We start from the raw sequence: 18,695 nt of genomic DNA, 5'->3' as shown, positions 1-18,695 counted from the left end.
ACTTTCAGAAGTCACATGGCGTCACCAGGGGTTTTCGTTCGAAAAACTCGGAACTTCTTCACTTCATCGTCCCCAAAACTTAGGGCATACACATCACTTCAAAATGAGGACGTCACGTGTGTCGCGGGAAACGGCTAAAATGGTCCAAGCATTGTCGCCTCCGAGACGCAGAACACGCAGCTCTCTGGCTGCATCTTCCTTGCGCGATTTCTCGTATTCCGAGAATCAAGCAGCTCCAGAGCTGAGCGATGATTCTTCCCTTTCATCTGTAAAAACAGAAGATATTGAAGATCTATTAGAACGTCCTGCAAAAAGACGCAGACGCAATGTGGATACTCCGTCTACAACTATCAGCACAGTCTCCACCAGCAGACTGGTTAAGCAAGAAGTCACTATCAAAGCCGAAACCCAAATCACTACGCCCCGTAGTGCCAGCTCTAAACAGCGACGACAACCAGCAAAGAGAATCAAACGAGAAGATGGCTCTATCGAAATGCAGCCGCCCTCGAATTGGGAAACGATGTATAACATCGTTAAGAAAATGAGAGCGGAAAATCCTACTGCGCCTGTAGATACCATGGGTTGCGCAGAACTTCACTGGCGCTCATCACCACCTAAAGATCAACGATTCCAAACTCTTGTCGCGCTCATGTTGTCTTCTCAAACGAAAGATACAGTGACCGCCGTTGCTATGCAGCGATTACATACAGAACTTGCGCAGGGCGGAGGGTCAACAAACGAAACAAAACCATTAATCAAAAAGGAAGAAGACGATGACGACAAAGATGGCATCAAATTCAACCACGAAAAGAAAGATAGCACTCTGACAGTACAAAATATGCTCGCAGTCTCACCAGAACGACTAAACGAACTAATCCGTACCGTCGGCTTCCACAACAACAAAACAAAATACATCAAACAGGTGGCCAACATTCTACGCGATCAATACAACTCCGATATCCCCTCCACACCCGTGGAATTAATGGCTCTACCGGGCGTGGGTCCCAAAATGGCCTATCTTTGCATGAGTGCTGCATGGGGTAAACACGAAGGTATTGGTGTGGACGTTCATGTCCATCGCATCACAAATTTGTGGGGATGGCATACTACCAAAACCCCCGAGGAAACTCGTATTGCTCTACAGTCGTGGCTTCCTAGGGACAAATGGCATGAAATCAATAAGTTGTTGGTGGGATTGGGACAGACGGTTTGTCTTCCTGTTGGGAGGAGATGTGGTGAATGTGAGCTTGCAGGTACGGGGCTGTGCAAGAGTGAGGTTAAAGGGTTGGCGGTTAAGATGAAGAGGGAGGTGAGGGAGGAGGTCGAGGTGAAAGAGGAGGGCAAGGTGAAAGAAAAGGCCAAGGTGAAGGAGGAGGCTAAGGTGAAGATTGAGGCTCTGTAGTTAATTTGAGATAGTCTTTCAGTATATATTTACTTTGAATGCAAATATTGAAATTAGGTATCCTATCGTGATGACCTATTCAGGCCGGAGACTGCCATCCTCGCCAAATCCGTAACTCCCAGTTGATGATTGACATATCGCATGTGGCTCTGATCTCAGGGTGTCTCGTCTTATTTTTCATTGGGAAGGAATTTCCGGAACCCTTACTTTCTTATTGAGAAATCCCTGATGAAGTCGTGTTATGTCATGTAAGTAGATCAAGCTGCGAGTTGACCGCACAGGTTATCACGTAACATGGACATCTACATATAAAAATTATAAATTTTCTTGTCTGCCCAAATCAAAAATTTCCATATTCAATTTTAGAAGTCCAGGAGGAATACGTCTGGCAGCTATCACATGGCTGAAAGTCCTGTCCTATCACGATTGGGCAGATCTGGTCGTCAGAGATGAGACAAGCGACGATCACAACGAGAACGTCTCGTGCCTTGACCTTCCGTTGAAATTGTGGAAGAAGATATTTCGTTACACAGGAGTCATCTGTTCATGCCATACCGCTCTCTTACCGATACGCTATACACGTAACCCAGCGACCTATCAAATTACTGTGTCAATTTCACCAGTTCAGAGGAGACTTGTCGACTGCTTTTCCTACTAGGCACATGGGACTCGTTCACTACCTTCATCTTATACCTTCCAGACAGTACACTGCTGGTGAGGCCGATTTGGAATTCTACAAATTTCTAGTGCGATATCTACGAAAGGGATTCCGATTCGCTTCACTGGACCTAACGATTGACCAGACTTGGGACCATCTCGTCGGTCCCAGTTATACTGCGGAGATACTATCGTTATTCTACGAGTTTGAAGGAGAGAGACCTAAATGGTATCAGAGGGTGAAATGATCTATCTTGCATTTACGTTATTTCTGAGACAAGTTGGTTTAGTTTCCTAGCATATACAATTGCTGATTGAAGAACATCCTCTTTTTGCAAGACGACGAGATTGTCTGATTGGCTCGTATTCTTATAGACCTGTAGGTGTAGGCTGCCTTAGGCAACAAGGCCGTGATTGCGGGGATGATGTCTTCAACGTGCGGGGGAACTCTCCAAAATTATTCCCAACGTCAATGTCTTCAGCTATGCTCGCAACTTCATTCATCACATCTAAATAATGACTACTTCCGTCCAAATACCCCTCTTCGCAGCTGCCCAACGGAAACTATTACAAAAGGAACACGAAGCCGAGAAACTGTCCTCTGCGCTCGCGACTAGCTCAACAAACACTGTATCCCCCTCGACTCGGCGTACCTTACAAGCGACCGGATATGCATTGACTGGACTCGTACTGGAGCAATGGCGAACGGGCATGGGTGGGAGGATAGTCGGTGAATTCGGGGCGGACGCCGCATTTGCTACCGAATCGACAGAGGACACTGACGGAAGAGCGCGATTTGGAGCACATGGTATCAGAGTTGGAGATGTTGTTCGCGTACTCGAGATATCCGCTGGAAGGAAGTCTGGTAGAGAAGGCAAGGAAGCTGAAGGAAATAAAGCGAATGGAGCAGAAGGCGTGGTGATTAAGGCATCTGACAAAGCGTTGTCGGTGGCCTTTGGCCAAACTGGTGGTGGAGCGAATGCGAGGGCAGAGGAAGCCGTTGATGATCTGTGGGGAAAGAAACTCTGGTTGCATGTATATCTTCTCTAGGTATGGGGCTGTTACTGTTACTGACTTGCGCTATAGAGTCAAACTAGCGAACGATGTCACGCATAGAAGACTGAACCAGACAATGGAGAAGATGGAGAAGATGCCCGAGTCGGAACATACGTATTTCATGCGAGTTCTTTTCGGCCATACAACACCATCCTCGCCCGATTACGACGCAATCGGCGCTATAGAATTCATTGACCCGACCCTAAACCATTCACAGAAGGAAGCTATTCGATTCGCGCTTGCATCAAAAGAGATTGCGTTAATACATGGCCCTCCCGGAACTGGAAAGACGCATACATTGATTGAACTTATTTTACAAATGATTCGTCGGAACATGCGGATTCTCGTTTGCGGACCTTCCAATGTCTCTGTCGACAATATCGTTGAGCGGCTTGCACCTCACAGAGTGCCTATCGTAAGAGTAGGACACCCGGCTCGACTTTTATCCTCGGTACTAGATCACTCGCTGGAAGTACTTACTCAAACATCGGAAGCAGCCGAGATTGTGCGGGATGTACGAAAGGAAATTGATGAAAAACAAGCCAGTATTCGCAAGACAAGGAATGGACGGGAAAGAAGAGAAATATATGGAGATTTGAAAGAGTTACGAAAAGAGTTCCGAGAAAGGGAATCGAAGTGTGTTGAGGATCTCGTGACAGGGAGTAAAGTGGTTCTAGCTACGCTGCATGGTGCTGGCGGCCATCGACTCAAAAACCAGAAATTCGACGTCGTCATTATCGACGAAGCCAGTCAGGCATTGGAAGCACAGTGCTGGATCCCACTATTGACAGCGTCGCGGGCAGTACTTGCAGGCGACCATTTACAGTTACCACCAACAATAAAATCGTCAAACATAGACAGCTCGAAGAAAACGAGCAAGACAAAAGTAAAGGAAGCAGAGAAAAGCTCTTCACTAGATTCACTCCAAGGTGTTTCCCTTGGGCAAACCATGTTTGACCGATTACTTGCTCTTCATGGACCATCTATCAAGCGCATGCTTACCACGCAATACCGGATGCACGAGAAGATTATGCAATTCCCGTCCAACGAGATGTACGAAGGGAAACTCATTGCAGCAGACTCGGTTAAAGATCGTTTATTAAAAGATCTCCCCTACGGCGTCGAAGATACCGACGATACAAAAGAACCTCTAGTCTTCATAGACACGCAAGGAGGCGACTTCCCAGAGAAAGCCGAAGATGAAGATGCGACGATAAAAGGAGGCCTGCTCAGCGAGAGTAAAAGCAACGAAATGGAGGCCAGAGTAGCTATTCGACACGTCGAAGGCTTGATTGATGCAGGTGTTCGGCCTGAAGATATCGCAGTTATCACCCCGTACAATGCACAGGTTGCGCTAATTGCGCAATGCTTGAGGGAGAAGTATCCTGGTATAGAAATTGGGAGTGTGGATGGTTTTCAAGGACGTGAAAAAGAGGCCATTGTTGTTAGCTTGGTACGCAGTAATGAGAAACACGAAGTGGGCTTTTTGGGCGAGAAGCGAAGACTAAATGGTGAGATGGGTTTCTATTTTCTGAAAGAGAAAAAATGACTGACTATGTATGGTACAGTCGCCATGACACGCCCTAAGAGACATCTTTGTGTTTGCGGGGACTCCGAGACCATTAGCAAGTAAGTTATACAACTCGTTTTGTGCAATCTAACGATCTTCTAGGGGTAGTAAATTCTTGAAGAACTGGATTGGGTTCCTGGAGGAACATGCGGACCTGCAATATCCCGATGTAAGCGAGCTGTTTTAGTGTGTCTGTAATATATATCTTCCTACTCATGTCATCGTTATACATGAGCCATCGAGAAGTTGATGCTACGACAAGAGGCTACGACAAGAGGCTACGACGACGCTCGGTAGCAGCACTGCCTAGTCGAGATCTAGTTTTGAATATTTATGGGCACACATACAGTTCAGACAAGTAATAGAGCCGATTTCAGAGCCGACGCACTGGTGATTGTAAATATGTGAAAAATGCGAAAAGAGATTATCAAGGAGTGATAAATTGTTAATAAATCGATCAGCTCTGTTGGTTTGCAGTGTACGGGCGGGATCCCTGTCATTGAAATTAGCCCTAAATTCCCGAACTGGAGTACTCTGTACAGATTCCAAGCTTGCCATAGAATGCCATAGGTACTGTACGAGCTATAGTTTCCACGTTTTTAGAAGTCAAATTACAGATATCTTTGTTCAGTATCCAGTGGTCATACTACGATTGAATAAGTACAAGTTGACCCTACTGATCGCATGACCGTAGTCGGCTCACCCTCCCGAACACAATACAGTAGTGTCCATGTGGCAGTTCAGCCTCAGGGATGACGCCAATGAGGTAGTAGTAGACCCAAGATCAAATCAGTTCCAGATCGCATATGCGACCATTATTCAAAGATGTTGTATACGTACCATATCAATGATATGTTTGTCTTTCTCCAGGGTTTGGTGGATCATGTGATCAAGCCTGCTTTGTGAATCAGAAGGTAATAGCTCTCACCGTAAATCTTTCACTTAGAAAATAGTCTCTGCCAACGTATGTATGTGTTTATATTAGAGTAACCGGGTATATGACTGTTTAATACGGGCTGCTTTCAAGCTTCAAGCATCAAACGAAAAACCGAGAATTACCGAATCGGGTAATTTTGTAACATTCGTGATGGTTTCCAAGATCACACCGTACACGCGCCCCCCTGACATCATGGACCTAAAGATAACCCCTGGTTACTGATCTATATCATTATTTTGATCCGATGAACAGTTTGATATTTAAAGTCAGACTACGCCGTTTGCTTATGACAGTGTCAAACACAAGAGCTTGAATCATATGATAGGGTGGATAGTCACCACGGCAAGTCACGAGTTTGATTTATTGACATCAACAGACATTATACACAGGTGTCGTTGAAATAGCATAATATACGAAAAACATCTATTTCTAGTCTAGGTTTACAAAACTCGTGCCGTTTTTTTCTGGCATCAGTTTATATTTAAGGAATCCCTACTCTAACGTTTGAAACCTGAGTCACCACTTGCTTTTTCAGCGTCAGTTTCTACCCAGAACCTCGCAATGTACAATATACCCTCGCGAAAATGGTTATGTACATTGTCCCCCCAACTAGACCACACCGGTCTCTGATCGGTCAGCCCATTATCGGTGTGGGATCAATGTCTTCATATACATCGTTATTTTCGCCCCCATTATCCTCTTCACCTACATCTGGCAGCAGCAGTAGCAGCAGTAGCAGAAGCCGAAGAACCAATTCCACAAATACGCACTACTCCAACGGACTATCATCGCCGAATACAAGTTTCTCAAGGTACCCACCATGCCCACCTGCTTACGAGAATCGAAATCTTCGACGTCGTGATGCATTTGGTGTCGGTGAAGCCGCAGCATTGACGAGCCGAGTAACTCCTCCGATGTCAATGGCTGCACGGAATCGAACAGGAATTGAGATGCCTATTGAACGAATCCCGGCCGTGGTTAGAGAGACGCCACGTTCGAGATACGACAATTGCCATCATATTGACGAGGAAGATGGTTTCTACAACGGTCATGGTTCCAGAGATCATGAGCGGAATTATAGACACAGCAGAAGACGTGGAGAAAATCGTCTGAGATCTTTCAGTGAACATGCGAGAAGTTCGGGACGACGGGAGTTGATTGATCTGATGCAGTATGCCTATGATGACGACGATATATCGTGGACAAGATATTGTGGGACTTGCTAATTTACGAAGAACGTATACGATCTTCATTTACCTGTACGGGCGCTTTCCATGAGATCTTGATGTACATGCAATCGGCGCAACTTGGTCTCTGGCTGCATGTATACAAGGGTCTCTTACAGTCAAACCGCGACCAGGAGTTCGCTAGTATATTCCCTTATCATGGTCCGAGAGTACCATTGCCTGCTGAGCTCGAATATGGACCCCAATCCCGATGCTTCACATGCCATCCCTTTTGACGGCTCAAATAATATGTCGAGAAGCAGGGCATCTGCCCGTCCACAGTCATGAAGTCTCAAACACCTGCAATCTACGGATCCAATCAATCCTAATGTGCCTCAACGTACCTTATTATAAGTAACAACTTTGGCAGATCTGGGTTCATGACATCTGCATCATATTTTGTATGGACATGGACTCGTGTCCGAGTTCTTCTCCTTAGATAGGTCACATAGAATACATAGAATACACTTCCACTCTTGAGATCACATTCATAATAGTTCATATGGCCGTCAGCTCTATCACAAGACCAAAGAACCGACCAGAGCCCCTAAGGGCCCATAGGAGGTCGGCATTGTGCGTTTGGTTAACCTCGATGAGTTCACCTGAGGCGGTAATGAGTCGTGCAGCAAGTATCTGATCCGTACCAAAGCCGGTAATAGACGTCGTTATGGAAGCTCCGCCGTTCAGAAAATAAGGGATGGCGCCCACAATATTCCCGTTTCCCAGTGCTGATTTGATAGTGAAAATCTACTAAAATCCTATATCCCAGCCGGATCTAACTCACCTATGAACAGGCCAGTATCCGCTAGCGCAACATCAACCTTTTTGCTAAGTATGCTGCCCTTAAGAACAGCCGTCCGATTCGCCCCGTCTACCTCGACGCCCTTGCACCGACCAAGGTCGATTATTACGCCTTCTTTGCCAATAGTCGACCATTCGCTGTGGCCGCCGCCTCTTCTTGCTACGAACGGAATAGATTCTTCAAAGCACATTGCACCTAGTTTGGTAGATAAGTCTCACATACCATCGGCGTTTCAACCACGTTTTAGCACTCACAGCTTTCAGACACTTGCCTTCCGAGATCGGGAGAATAATCGCTGCTAGCTCTTATCAATTTATGTCATTCCATCTCTGCAGGCGTTTTTTGAAGTTCGGGTTAGCGGTGTCCAGTGCCGATGTTCTCCAAGGCGAAAGAATGAGTGAGACTTGGGTGTCAACACTCTACAAGGTGGCAAACAGATATAGATCTAGATGGAATATGCTTCTCCTTTGGAGCTGATGTTTAACTAATCGATCTGTGAGGCAATTCAGGAATCAATTCAGTTTTTTGATAGTTACTAGAAATTGTGGGCAATTAGTATTTAATGGGCAGATATATCGCTGCAGAATATTGACGAAATCATGGGAAGAGCAAGCTGGTTAGCCTACCTCGACACTCCGTGAAACGAGACAAACCCTTTTACGGACTTCTCTCTTCTCCAGTCCCGAAACACTTTGGGTCTGTTCCCATAGATTTCCTTATACTCACTTTTATCACGTTCTGGCTATTTCCCAATGTCCTCTCAATGCCTATTATGGGCTCTTATATTCTTGTCTTACTATGAGAAGAGTTCGCCTTTTCAATGTCTAGGCTTGGTGATAAACGCACTGTGCGAGAGCGTCTCTACGACCGCTGTCCAATCCTGTTCTATCCGCCATACTGAATGTCTCGTCAGACCCTTCATGAAAGATAAGCGCTATTCCAAGCCTCCATTCGGAAGTGTAAGCTGGCCAAAGCCGAGATTTGCTACACTATGTAATCTCGAGGTATGGGACGACGTTCACACAACAGCTATTTCATTGCTGACAAGTGGAGGGTCACCAAAGACAAAACCTTGAAATAGTTTACTTTTACGGTCATTACACTGTTCTCTTGCTATTTTTACAGTACAAGCTGATAGCGTTGATGGTTGACCAGTGTCTTATCCCCTTTGAAGCAGTACACGTATAAACCGATACTCCGAATATGCCGTACAAAAGTGACCACTGTTAGCCAGGGTAGATGCAGATATTGTATTCCAGACTAAATTTCCATATTAGTTTGGCGACTACCTGTTATGACTTGGAAGCCGTTAATGGGGATGTGATGGAAGGGGTTATTAGGGCTTTTGGGGGCCCTATCACGGTCCATAAATTTCGGACATGGAGCAAAGATTGTATATAGTATAGTATGATCTAGATATGGTATGATTAAGTCACGAGATAAATATTAATGGAGTTGAACCTATTTGGCAAGTTCTCGAATCTGACTTCTACGTACACTACTATATGACTTCGTATAAGTTCTATCCCTAGTCATTGACTCTTCTCAGCATTACGAACTAGCACTAGACTTAGCCTAAAACTATGGCATCATGAATATAGCAAGGTTCCGAAAATAATCTGCCATGAAATATGTATAATCTGCGGCATCAAGATCAATATTATTTGGCCTTTACTGGAAAGACACTTCGATTCGATGGTCTTTGGGAGTTAGATTATTTGGCTGGATGGGCAGGTAAACCAGAGAATCATTCATCATTTTTGAATGTTCCGTATACAATACACTAGGGCTCCGTGGAAATTATGCCTCTGGTAGCTCTGGTAGAGGGACCGTGCCTTACAGGCGGCATACGGGACATTGCGTCTCATTTATCATTCCATTATGTTAAAGATATGTAGCCGTATGTATTGTCATTAGAAAAGGAACCAAGTCAGGACTTTTTAAAGAAGTCTACCGCGAAATGGGGTCATACCATACCCAAGATCTCGTATCACTGTTCTCCTCGTATAGACAACCTAGCGAAAGTGCACCTTTTTCAATCGTTACATGCTCGCAATAGGCTGAAGAGGTTAAAGCACAGCAGTAACTAGGTAATAGCAGTAAACGAATACCAGTCTCGAGGACACTATTGGTATCATGGGATCAATGTTATATGCACGCTACTGAGAGAATTTGCATAATGTACTCCGTACTTAGTCATGCAAATGCAGAAACCTTTCTAGAATCCAGATTGACAAGGATATACTAGCATGATATATGCTCATGCATCTTATCGATATGCTGTACATGTGCCGATACAGCCTGCACTAAACGATGAAGCCCACTACGGTTCAGCCACCGACACTTTTCACGACCTGATTGATCGATGAACTCTATTAATCGAATCTTTAACCCCGCATCTAACCCGTATATCGCAGCTCGTATGCCTATCAAGTAATGCCATGCATCCGTACAATTCTTCGGATTTCAAGCATAGCTGCATGGACTCAGATTTTGCTTCAGCTGAACTTTATGATGTGCAGCTCATTCGACGCATTTTCTGTGTATGCAGCGTCAGCAGTTGTCAAAATGCGTGTTAGTTGCCTAACTTTCAGCTGTCAAAGCTATTATGCAGTATGTGCGACTACAGCGCCCGGAAGGATATTGACTTGCTTCCACAGATCGGTGCCGTTTGGTACTGAGCGTTTCAGATTATGCACACAAGGCCGCTTTTTAGGTCATACTGTATGCAAACATAGCTGGTATCAAGTAAATACTAGATGTAGCAACTCTACTATGAGACGGAAAGTCTTATCGCTCGACTAAAAGTCATGGAATTGAGGTTTCTACAGAACGAGTGACAGCCGAAGTCTTACCCAGCAAGGATCTCTACGAGATGCAAAAAAGTGGTGAATAGTCTGGAAGAGAGCTGTAAATGGGAAGTCAACTACCACACGACAGCGACAACGTGGCTGTTGCTTACGTCAAGTAATAACCATCATAACTATGGTAGGCGCCACGACTCAACTCTCTCGGCAGAATTCACCCATAATCAGATCTTTCCATCAGAGTTTCACATCACACCAAGCATCAGAACCGAAGTGATTTCGAACATATAGTACTCCGTACGTAGTAACATAGCTAGGTAAGTACGTACGTACTTCCAAATTCGTGATCAGGGGCTATAGAAAGGTGGCATATATACTTGATGCGAATTGTGCGGTGAAGGATCAAACGTGGAAGAGTACTATGTAAGAGAGTCGTATCCAGACTGATCCAGCCAGTCTCAGCGTGACGCAGGCTAATCCCGTAATGGCTTAGTTTATGCCACATGGGATTAACCGCCAAGCAGAGAGTGGGCCATGTGGTCAATGTGGGCTCCACCTGACGCCAGATTAAGGTGTTTATTGGCCAGTAACTGCTTATCGAGACCCATCCGCTCCGTCCCGACTCCCCACCGAAAACCTAGTTCTTTTTTAAATATCCAATAATATTATGAAGAATCCAATCAATAGCAACCTTAGTTGATTGGAGGCCCCCCATTTCTCAGGAACCGAGTTCTCTCCCTCCAGTTCCAGTCGATAATACGGAATAGTATTACGATTACTACTCCGTATTAAACAGAGAAACCAATGTCGCACGCTTTTGGGAACATTTTTGGAAGGTAAAGCTGTTTAAATTTCCTTATCATATGACTTCCTCTTCATCCTGCCTTGAAGCTTAGGGTAAGAAGAAGCTTAACCGCTCCATACATTATAGTGTACGCACAGGCATCAACTAGTCGTTTCCTAACTCAAAACAGGTTTCTGAATCTCCTACTCCGTAGAGCAACGGAAGCGGGTGGGACTCGGCAGCAGTCATGTTTCGTCTTCTCTACCCCTGCAGCAACCTACCTGTGAACTAACCACTCGCAGCCCCCCTGGCTGAGTAACGAGATGGGCCCAGAAAAGAAGGCGGCTTAGCCAGACAGGGGAGACAGCGCATGAGCCAACCGTTGCAGATAAACTACTTGTACACCAACAAGTTACACTGGACTCTGTATCGTGGACAATACTGCGTCGAGCAGTGTCTGACGTGGAGTCGTCTTCTTTCCTTTGGTTATGCTTCTTTAAGTTCTTGCTTACACGTTCAACCGGTACTAAGAGATAGCTCTAAAGCCGCTCGTTTTCAATCGCCCGCATTCTTTACTTATTCGTTTTCGCTTCCGATCGAGTCCTTTACGCTTGCTGTCTTCACAACTCGACTCCGAAGGTGGATGACAAGACAGGATACGGCGATGCATTCTTTTTAGACATGCAGTTCTTACAGTCATTTCATATCAGACGCTCGATGCGACCACAGCTGGTGCGATCAGCTACACAGGTATAATTCGAATTCTCCTGATATACGTAACGAACTTCGGCGAGTCATTCGTTTTCCGTCGTTGCTTTAAGAGACGCTTTTTGATTCCTTGTACGGATTTACATTTCTAATATCGTTTTCACCATACGTCGCTATCGAAATCGAAATCGAAACCGGTTACTATATAATGATTGAAAACCACGTGGTGGCTCTCTAATTTTCTATCAATCCCGATTTTTCACAGCAATTGCAGGATTACACTTGGAGATTCCCCATTCAGTTCTAGTCAGAATTCCCATGCGACGAAGGAATATGGAAGCAACACTACAAAGGTCTATTCAGAATGGCGGGGAAGGAGGGCCAGGGTCGCGGGTGTTACTTACACCAGATCAACAAATTACTGCGCTTCCAATGCGGTCTTTGCGAGAGTCAATCCCCTCCAACGGATCACAAGGCAAAACGTTTGGTAGAGGACTTTCGCACCACCCACATGATTCACTGTCTTCCCAGTTATCGAACGATCCGTTTTCGCACCGGCGTCGCGGTAGCACTCTCAAAGTTGTAATGAGGAAATTGTTCGGCATAAAGCGACACAGCAACAACCTGGATAGTGAGGAAGGTAGTGAAAGTCCATCGACTGTAAAGCGTCAGCCTTTGGCGACACCTACAGGGCTAAACGGACCGTCGTTTCAGACAGCACATAAATCAGACTCTAGTAGTGGACGATCGGTATCCAGGCGAAAACAATCTGTTCCTGCGAGTCAACTCTCGTCCGCATCATCGGACCAAATCGTGACAACAGCTGAAGATAAAAGAATCGAGATTCCAGCTCGCACCGTTAGACGAAGGGCAACACTGCCGAGTCTGATCCTCACCGAGGACGGTGATCCTAAGGGGTCAATTTATTCCGGCCTTTCTCCTACGAGTACTAGACCTGTGAGTATGGTCAACGAGAGCCGCGAAGAGAATGAGCATCATGAAGACTACGAGGACTCGAAATCACAGCCTAGTCTCAGAGCCCACCGCCGATCGAGGAGTGCTGATGCCTTAAGAGACCTTGTGCGACATCATCGAATGTCTCCAATTCAATGGCGGCGACGTAGTGATGAAATCAAATTTTGGAGAACAAGTGTGCTAGAAATGGAGGAGCCCCATGACGAGGGAGAAGCACAACCTAGCAACAGCAACCGAAAACCGAGGATAGATTCACTACCAGAGAATCAGGAACCAAAGAGTGCCAAAGAAGATAACCTACCCTTAGTGAATGAACCGACATCCCCGCCTTTCCAGTTCGAGAATCTTATAGCTAGCATGGCTGACCCCGATGCTACCGTTGAACAACGACTAACAACAATCGAAGTTAAACTTATGGATTTGGAATTTGCCATCTCGAAAATACAAGGCACAGATAGCAATGTCTTTTCCAAGTCTCCAGAAATCCCAATGGGACAAAGGAACGCAACGTTATCTCCAAACTCAGCCGCGAAATCATTGAATGATGCATCATCAATTGTTAGTGAAGTTTCAACTCAAAGCTCTGCCTCATTTGGCGGAGGAGAGGATCGACCTATCAGTACTGCGACTCTGAGACCGAACATGGTCTATTCTCAACCTCCACCATGGCAAAATAACTCCTGGTCATCAATGAACCTTAACGGAATCTCAATCGAGCAATACAGCGCTCTAGTAACATTAGTCCGGCGCGAACAAACAGCTCGGAAGGCGCTCGAAAATCAAGTGACGCAACTACAAGAGGAGATACAACAAATTCGACGTGCATCTGGTCTACCGGCTTCTCCCCCAGGAACATTATATCCTATCCCTAGCCCAGATTCTGATGATGGGAAGTTTCAACGACGACATACCGGTTCGTCGAGAAAGGATTCCAGAACGAGCGCTGATACGCGAGGTTCCGATACGAGAACGCAGGACAGTTCAAGATATCGGCATACTAGTGAACTGGCTTCAGGACATGACTCGAACATGATTTAGAGATCTAGCTACTTTCACAACTCTCTCTGTTCTTTTCTATTTCACCGATTGTGGCATTAAAATGATGCACTTTTGAATTTCTATTTCCTATGCGAGTCTTTTTTCTTTTTTCCTTTTTTTTTTGATACCACTAGCGGTTGTTTTGATGCGAAAGACTACTCATTCCAATTTCTTTTCTGCTTTCTTCTCTGACTCGGGCTCTTTTGGGGGGTAGCCCAAAAGTTTATTCTTTTTATGCCCTTTTGGTATACCGATGCTGCTCTCAGTTTGCTAGCTGGTCAGCAACATAATAGGGTGAGCAGGGGATGCTAGCCGTCAGTTGGGGACGGCACATGGTTTGACTGCGATAGGAGGAGAGATGAGCGTAATGAGTGGTTAGACATGGATAATACAATAGATCAACTCCCATCATCGCCGTGACCGGTTCCCATTCGGCTTCAGTAGATAGCATAAGTTGGTAATGAGATGGTGGATAGCGCTAGTAAAGGGACTCCCCGTAAATACCACCATGTCGTCATTTGTCTTCCAAGACGTGTCTTCTCTAATGCATCAATAACTCCACGCGTGTATATAAGATGCGTAGATGGGAATGCATGTCTAGACACCCTTTGAGACGCACTTTTGCATTCGATCAGAGATTTTAATCCGAGGTTGACACAAGTAGGTACTAGGTAGAGACCTCATTCGAGGACGTAACATTGCAATGAGTTCTACCCAGCATGCCTCGCGTGTATTTGAAGTTGTTATAATATTGTAGCCACCCATTGGCTGTTAGCGTTACGTGCCTTCGAGGGGCTGGACGTCAGGACGGCGTTGCACAAACCCTAACTGGACCAATACCTTCCTAATCAGGAAATATTTGTAATACGGCTCCAAAAGCTCCATTTCAGCTTTAGGAATGCACTATGAGCCCTTATGTCCAAGATTCTCTACTCATAGCAAAGATAAAATTCATTTGAGAATACTTATGAGTGCTAATTTAAACCCCAACCTATTTAGGGTAGCTTCCAAGTCGTACTCAATACGTTTAGAGACCAAAGATACCGGAATACATTATTTCCCAAAAGCAGTGTACCACCACTTGACATTAATGTTGTTAAATCAGATGTGACCACTTCTTAATCATTCGCTAGCTTCTGGCGAACGTAACGGGGAGGCCATTTTGGCATTCCCGTCCTGAAACCAAAGTCGCATCGCCCATTCGCTGAGACTATCTTCATCAATCTTCAGACCTTGGAGACGTGGATTTGATTTATATCGATATATCTGAGATGTCGAGTGCCGCAATTGGTGGAATATCCACGTATTGATGAAATTATAAATATTGAAATCCTTAGATTGCGCCAGTTCATAAAAGGTATTCTCTTCGTCCAGTTCAGAGATCCATAAGAGGTCTCTCTCTTGAGGGAGGGCTTGTCTAATATCAAAATCTAGCTCTGTATCAAATTCATCAATCATTGACGGGATAGGTATGCCTTCCTTCTCGCATTGTTCTCTGAGCGACACTGCAGCGTCCATCTTATCTGCTATTATTCGCTCCAGTTCGAGGTATTCTGATTCATAGTTGGCGAGAAACTCTTGAGACTCTTCATCCAGAGATCTATCAACAAGAGCAAACGAGGCTTCCCGTCCAGCTATCTCAGCATGCTCAAGTGAAAGTTCCGCTAGCCTCTCCTCATACATGCGGACATCTCCTAATGCAGAGAGATACTTCCCGATCAACGGATGTGCTTCCATTTGGGCACTTATTATGTTTGCGTCTGCATCATTTCCTGTCATTGCCCACGGACCTTGGTGAACATTAGAAACTTTTTTGTTGTTAGGGTTGTTGATATAGGATTCAGTCATACGGCTCCTCGAGGAGAATTCTCGCAACAGTTCTGCCACATATGTTTCTCTTCGTTGCAGTGAGCTTTCTTCTGCTTCTAGCCGACGTTGAAAATTTTGATACTCGTTCTCGCGAATTAAGTATTCGTCGGAATCCTGATGAATTGTTTCAAGAGACTTCGTCGTTACATTCCCCTTTTCACCTGGAGCATTGCTCAATATTGACTTTAATTCCTTCAATGCATTTGTCCACTGATAAATTTGCAAGTTTCTGCTCTCATCGAGACTGGAACGCATTTCAGCAAGCTGAACTCGCATACCAGAGACTTTCTGCTGGTCGTTGATTACCAGCTGAATTGCGTCTGATATTCTTTTAGGCGGTCGACTTTGACTATTGGTATCTGCAAACCCTTCACCATTCTGAATGGTCGTTTCTCTTTTGCTCGGCTTATTGTCACTGAATTCATGTATAATACCTTCTTCAATCTGAAAAGAGATTTCTCGTTCTGATGAATCTGGATCAGGAACATCGAGCCCAGCCAGAACTTGCTGGCTATCGGAGAACAGGGGCGATATTGGCTCCAACGTTGTAAGGAGCTTTTCCGAGTTCGGATATTGACCTGTACGCAGACGCTCTGAGCTGATGGATGGAAGGCGCAAACTCTTTGTTCCTTTTTGTCTTCGTGTGGATACAGATAACTGAAATCCCGAGTCAAGTCTCCCTAGGCTCTGAATATCAAGAGGCGCGCTGTGGCATCTTCGTAGCGTATTCATCGTGGTCTGCAAACCCATCAACTCGATATTGTTGCCTCGTAGCTTTCTGGTGACAGTTTGGTGGAGGGCAATTTTATGACATTTTAGCGGCGATATGTGTATGCATGAATCCTGCAGGAAGAATTAATCAGTCAATAAGCGAAGAAAAGAAAAATATGGATTCGATAAATTACGAGTCAGCTGATCAGCTTGTTACACATACAGTCACAGGCCAAATTGAAATTCATCCTCAGGCTCCCGCAATTTACATTGGTGCACGCACATATTAATACAACCACACCCTACATGCTGTCCCGAATAGGAAGGCGAAAGCGTAACACGCACTCCATATCATCTCCTTCTCCTCACACCATTCCGATGATTCCGAGTCTGGTACACTTCAAATATATACCTCCTCCCTATCATGCAGCCTATCACGTTCACTTAACGATGCTGCGCGCCAAATCATCTCGATGCGAGATGACACAACCCCCTGCTACAAACACACAGTTTCGACGCTGTATCTCGGGATTTCCAAGTATTCGTAACAAAGGCTAGCGTATCTAGCGCAGCTGGGCACTCTCTTTTGACTGGCCTCATTGGTGGATGCAGCAGTTACTCTAAGATATCAGGCATCAAGTCGGGTCATTAAATACAGTATGTTCGATTGGTACTTTTTTGTAATTGAGCCGCATCCCAATATTTGGTCAATATATGAACGAGCAAAATGAGGCATTCAATGAAGGAAGGGCCTCCTCCAAAGTTGCGTATCTCTGTGGAGCATGCGATATATATAGGCCTGGCTTTTATGCGCTCCGGGATATGGTATACTCGAGTCTATGTTACCCATATCAAAGCTTATTGGCATTGGTACCTGAGGCAGTAGCGTTTGTGACCTAGGTAGCAACTGAAAATGGCTCATCAGGGCTACCAATGTGGTAATCAATTACTCCTTTGCATACCCAATTAGACGCAGCCATCCTTATACACAAGGCAGACGTTATGTAACTGACACTTGCAAGTTATAGGCTACGAATTAATTTACCATCCTGACCCCAACGGACAGACATACGAAGTACTACCGCATAATGACTTGCGCGAATATGACAATGGGTTGGTCTCTTGACTTTATAGATCAGTCGAAAACCAGCTGATGTGACTAGTGGTAATGGTGACCCTGCACCAACTCCAAGCCCAGAACCTGAAAGGGAAACGTGGGGTGCCCGGGGGGGCATGAATGAAGCGTACATCAATGACATGTCGGCTTCGCAACAGCTGTCGCCAACAGTCAATGGGGCAACCTGGTATTCACAGAATACCCTGTCATCCAATCAATTTCTGTCACCGACAACAACACCTCGCAGAAGCAGGAACAATTCCATTTCCGGATACAGATTTCGATACTTTCTGAATAGAGGTAAGTGAGGCAGCAGCAATTGTGCAGCTCAATTGGGTGACTTGATGTCGACATAGCATGGGCCATAGAGCCGAGTAGTTATTTCACGCCTGGAAGGGTGAGTCTTCCTCGATATACTCTAGCGACTCGTCCATCTAACCCTGGTTATTAGATTTTTCTTGTGCGCTGGCCTGAAAACGCTGGCCAAACAGATGGCAGCAAGAGTGGTAACAGTCAGGTATTGTCTGATTCGCATGGTAGTCGATTTTTCGCTTCGTCGCGTCGTATGATAGTCATCTCGACATACCCGGGCAGTAACAGTTCCACCTGTGTGTAAGCAATATACCCATGTCCAAATTTTCTTTTGTGCCAAGAGGGAACACTAATCAATAGAATTTGATTCGGTTCAGAGCTATTTATACGTATGGCGGACGGGGATTAGCAAAACATGGCATCCATGTCGACAGTCATGCTGTCCTGTATGATGAAAGACAAGGTGGCCCGATAATGTCACAGGAAGAGCCAATAGTGAGGCGGCAGCCACTGGCCGTCTCCCTTGCATCACACAGAGAGACTCTTGACCCTATGTCGCGTGTAAATTTTGGAAATTTGCATACGATCCAGCATAACATTGAGATCAGCAACATCGGCTGGATTTCTGATCATTCCATGCCCATGTTTAGCGCCTACGTGAATGAGAGATGCGATGCGCTTCGTTATTAGGAGAGAATAGAGGTCATATTGTGGTGATCCATCC

At 45.3% G+C, this 18,695-nt stretch overlaps 5 protein-coding genes across 5 annotated transcripts, besides 2 other annotated features; 3 read left to right on the top strand and 2 right to left on the bottom strand.

Annotated features, from left to right (window-relative positions):
• Positions 1–103: 103 nt before the first annotated feature.
• Positions 104–1,528, top strand: TSTA_024890 (DNA repair protein Ntg1, putative; the record flags this gene model as incomplete). Its single annotated transcript, XM_002479556.1, has 2 exons — positions 104–1,381; positions 1,460–1,528. 2 exons carry the CDS (start codon positions 104–106, stop codon positions 1,526–1,528), a joined length of 1,347 nt encoding a protein of 448 aa, XP_002479601.1.
• Positions 1,300–1,376: a sequence feature (CT-rich).
• A 1,047-nt stretch (positions 1,529–2,575) lies between the features above and the next one.
• TSTA_024880 (DNA helicase, putative) lies at positions 2,576–5,097 on the top strand (the record flags this gene model as incomplete). The annotated part of the gene is made up of 4 exons (XM_002479555.1): positions 2,576–3,090; positions 3,146–4,626; positions 4,684–4,744; positions 4,788–5,097. The coding sequence occupies 4 exons, from the start codon at positions 2,576–2,578 to the stop codon at positions 4,870–4,872; spliced, it is 2,142 nt and encodes a 713-aa protein (XP_002479600.1). The 3' UTR covers positions 4,873–5,097.
• Positions 5,098–6,336: 1,239 nt separating this feature from the next.
• Positions 6,337–6,365: a microsatellite.
• Positions 6,366–7,346: 981 nt separating this feature from the next.
• TSTA_024870 (uncharacterized protein) lies at positions 7,347–7,840 on the bottom strand (the record flags this gene model as incomplete). The annotated part of the gene is made up of 2 exons (XM_002479554.1): positions 7,347–7,576; positions 7,633–7,840. The coding sequence occupies 2 exons, from the start codon at positions 7,838–7,840 to the stop codon at positions 7,347–7,349; spliced, it is 438 nt and encodes a 145-aa protein (XP_002479599.1).
• A 4,473-nt stretch (positions 7,841–12,313) lies between these two features.
• On the top strand, positions 12,314–14,083 carry TSTA_024860 (uncharacterized protein; the record flags this gene model as incomplete). The annotated part of the gene is made up of 2 exons (XM_002479553.1): positions 12,314–12,436; positions 12,481–14,083. 2 exons carry the CDS (start codon positions 12,314–12,316, stop codon positions 13,960–13,962), a joined length of 1,605 nt encoding a protein of 534 aa, XP_002479598.1. The 3' UTR covers positions 13,963–14,083.
• A 1,001-nt stretch (positions 14,084–15,084) lies between these two features.
• TSTA_024850 (uncharacterized protein) lies at positions 15,085–16,563 on the bottom strand (the record flags this gene model as incomplete). Its single annotated transcript, XM_002479552.1, has 2 exons — positions 15,085–15,945; positions 15,979–16,563. The coding sequence occupies 2 exons, from the start codon at positions 16,561–16,563 to the stop codon at positions 15,085–15,087; spliced, it is 1,446 nt and encodes a 481-aa protein (XP_002479597.1).
• Positions 16,564–18,695: the final 2,132 nt, after the last annotated feature.

Source organism: Talaromyces stipitatus, genomic scaffold (assembly GCF_000003125.1).
Source record: "Talaromyces stipitatus ATCC 10500 scf_1105507295541 genomic scaffold, whole genome shotgun sequence".
Classification (NCBI taxonomy): Eukaryota; Fungi; Ascomycota; class Eurotiomycetes; order Eurotiales; family Trichocomaceae; genus Talaromyces; species Talaromyces stipitatus.
Note: the sequence above shows the minus strand (reverse complement) of the source record. Positions and strands in the feature narration are given on the sequence as shown.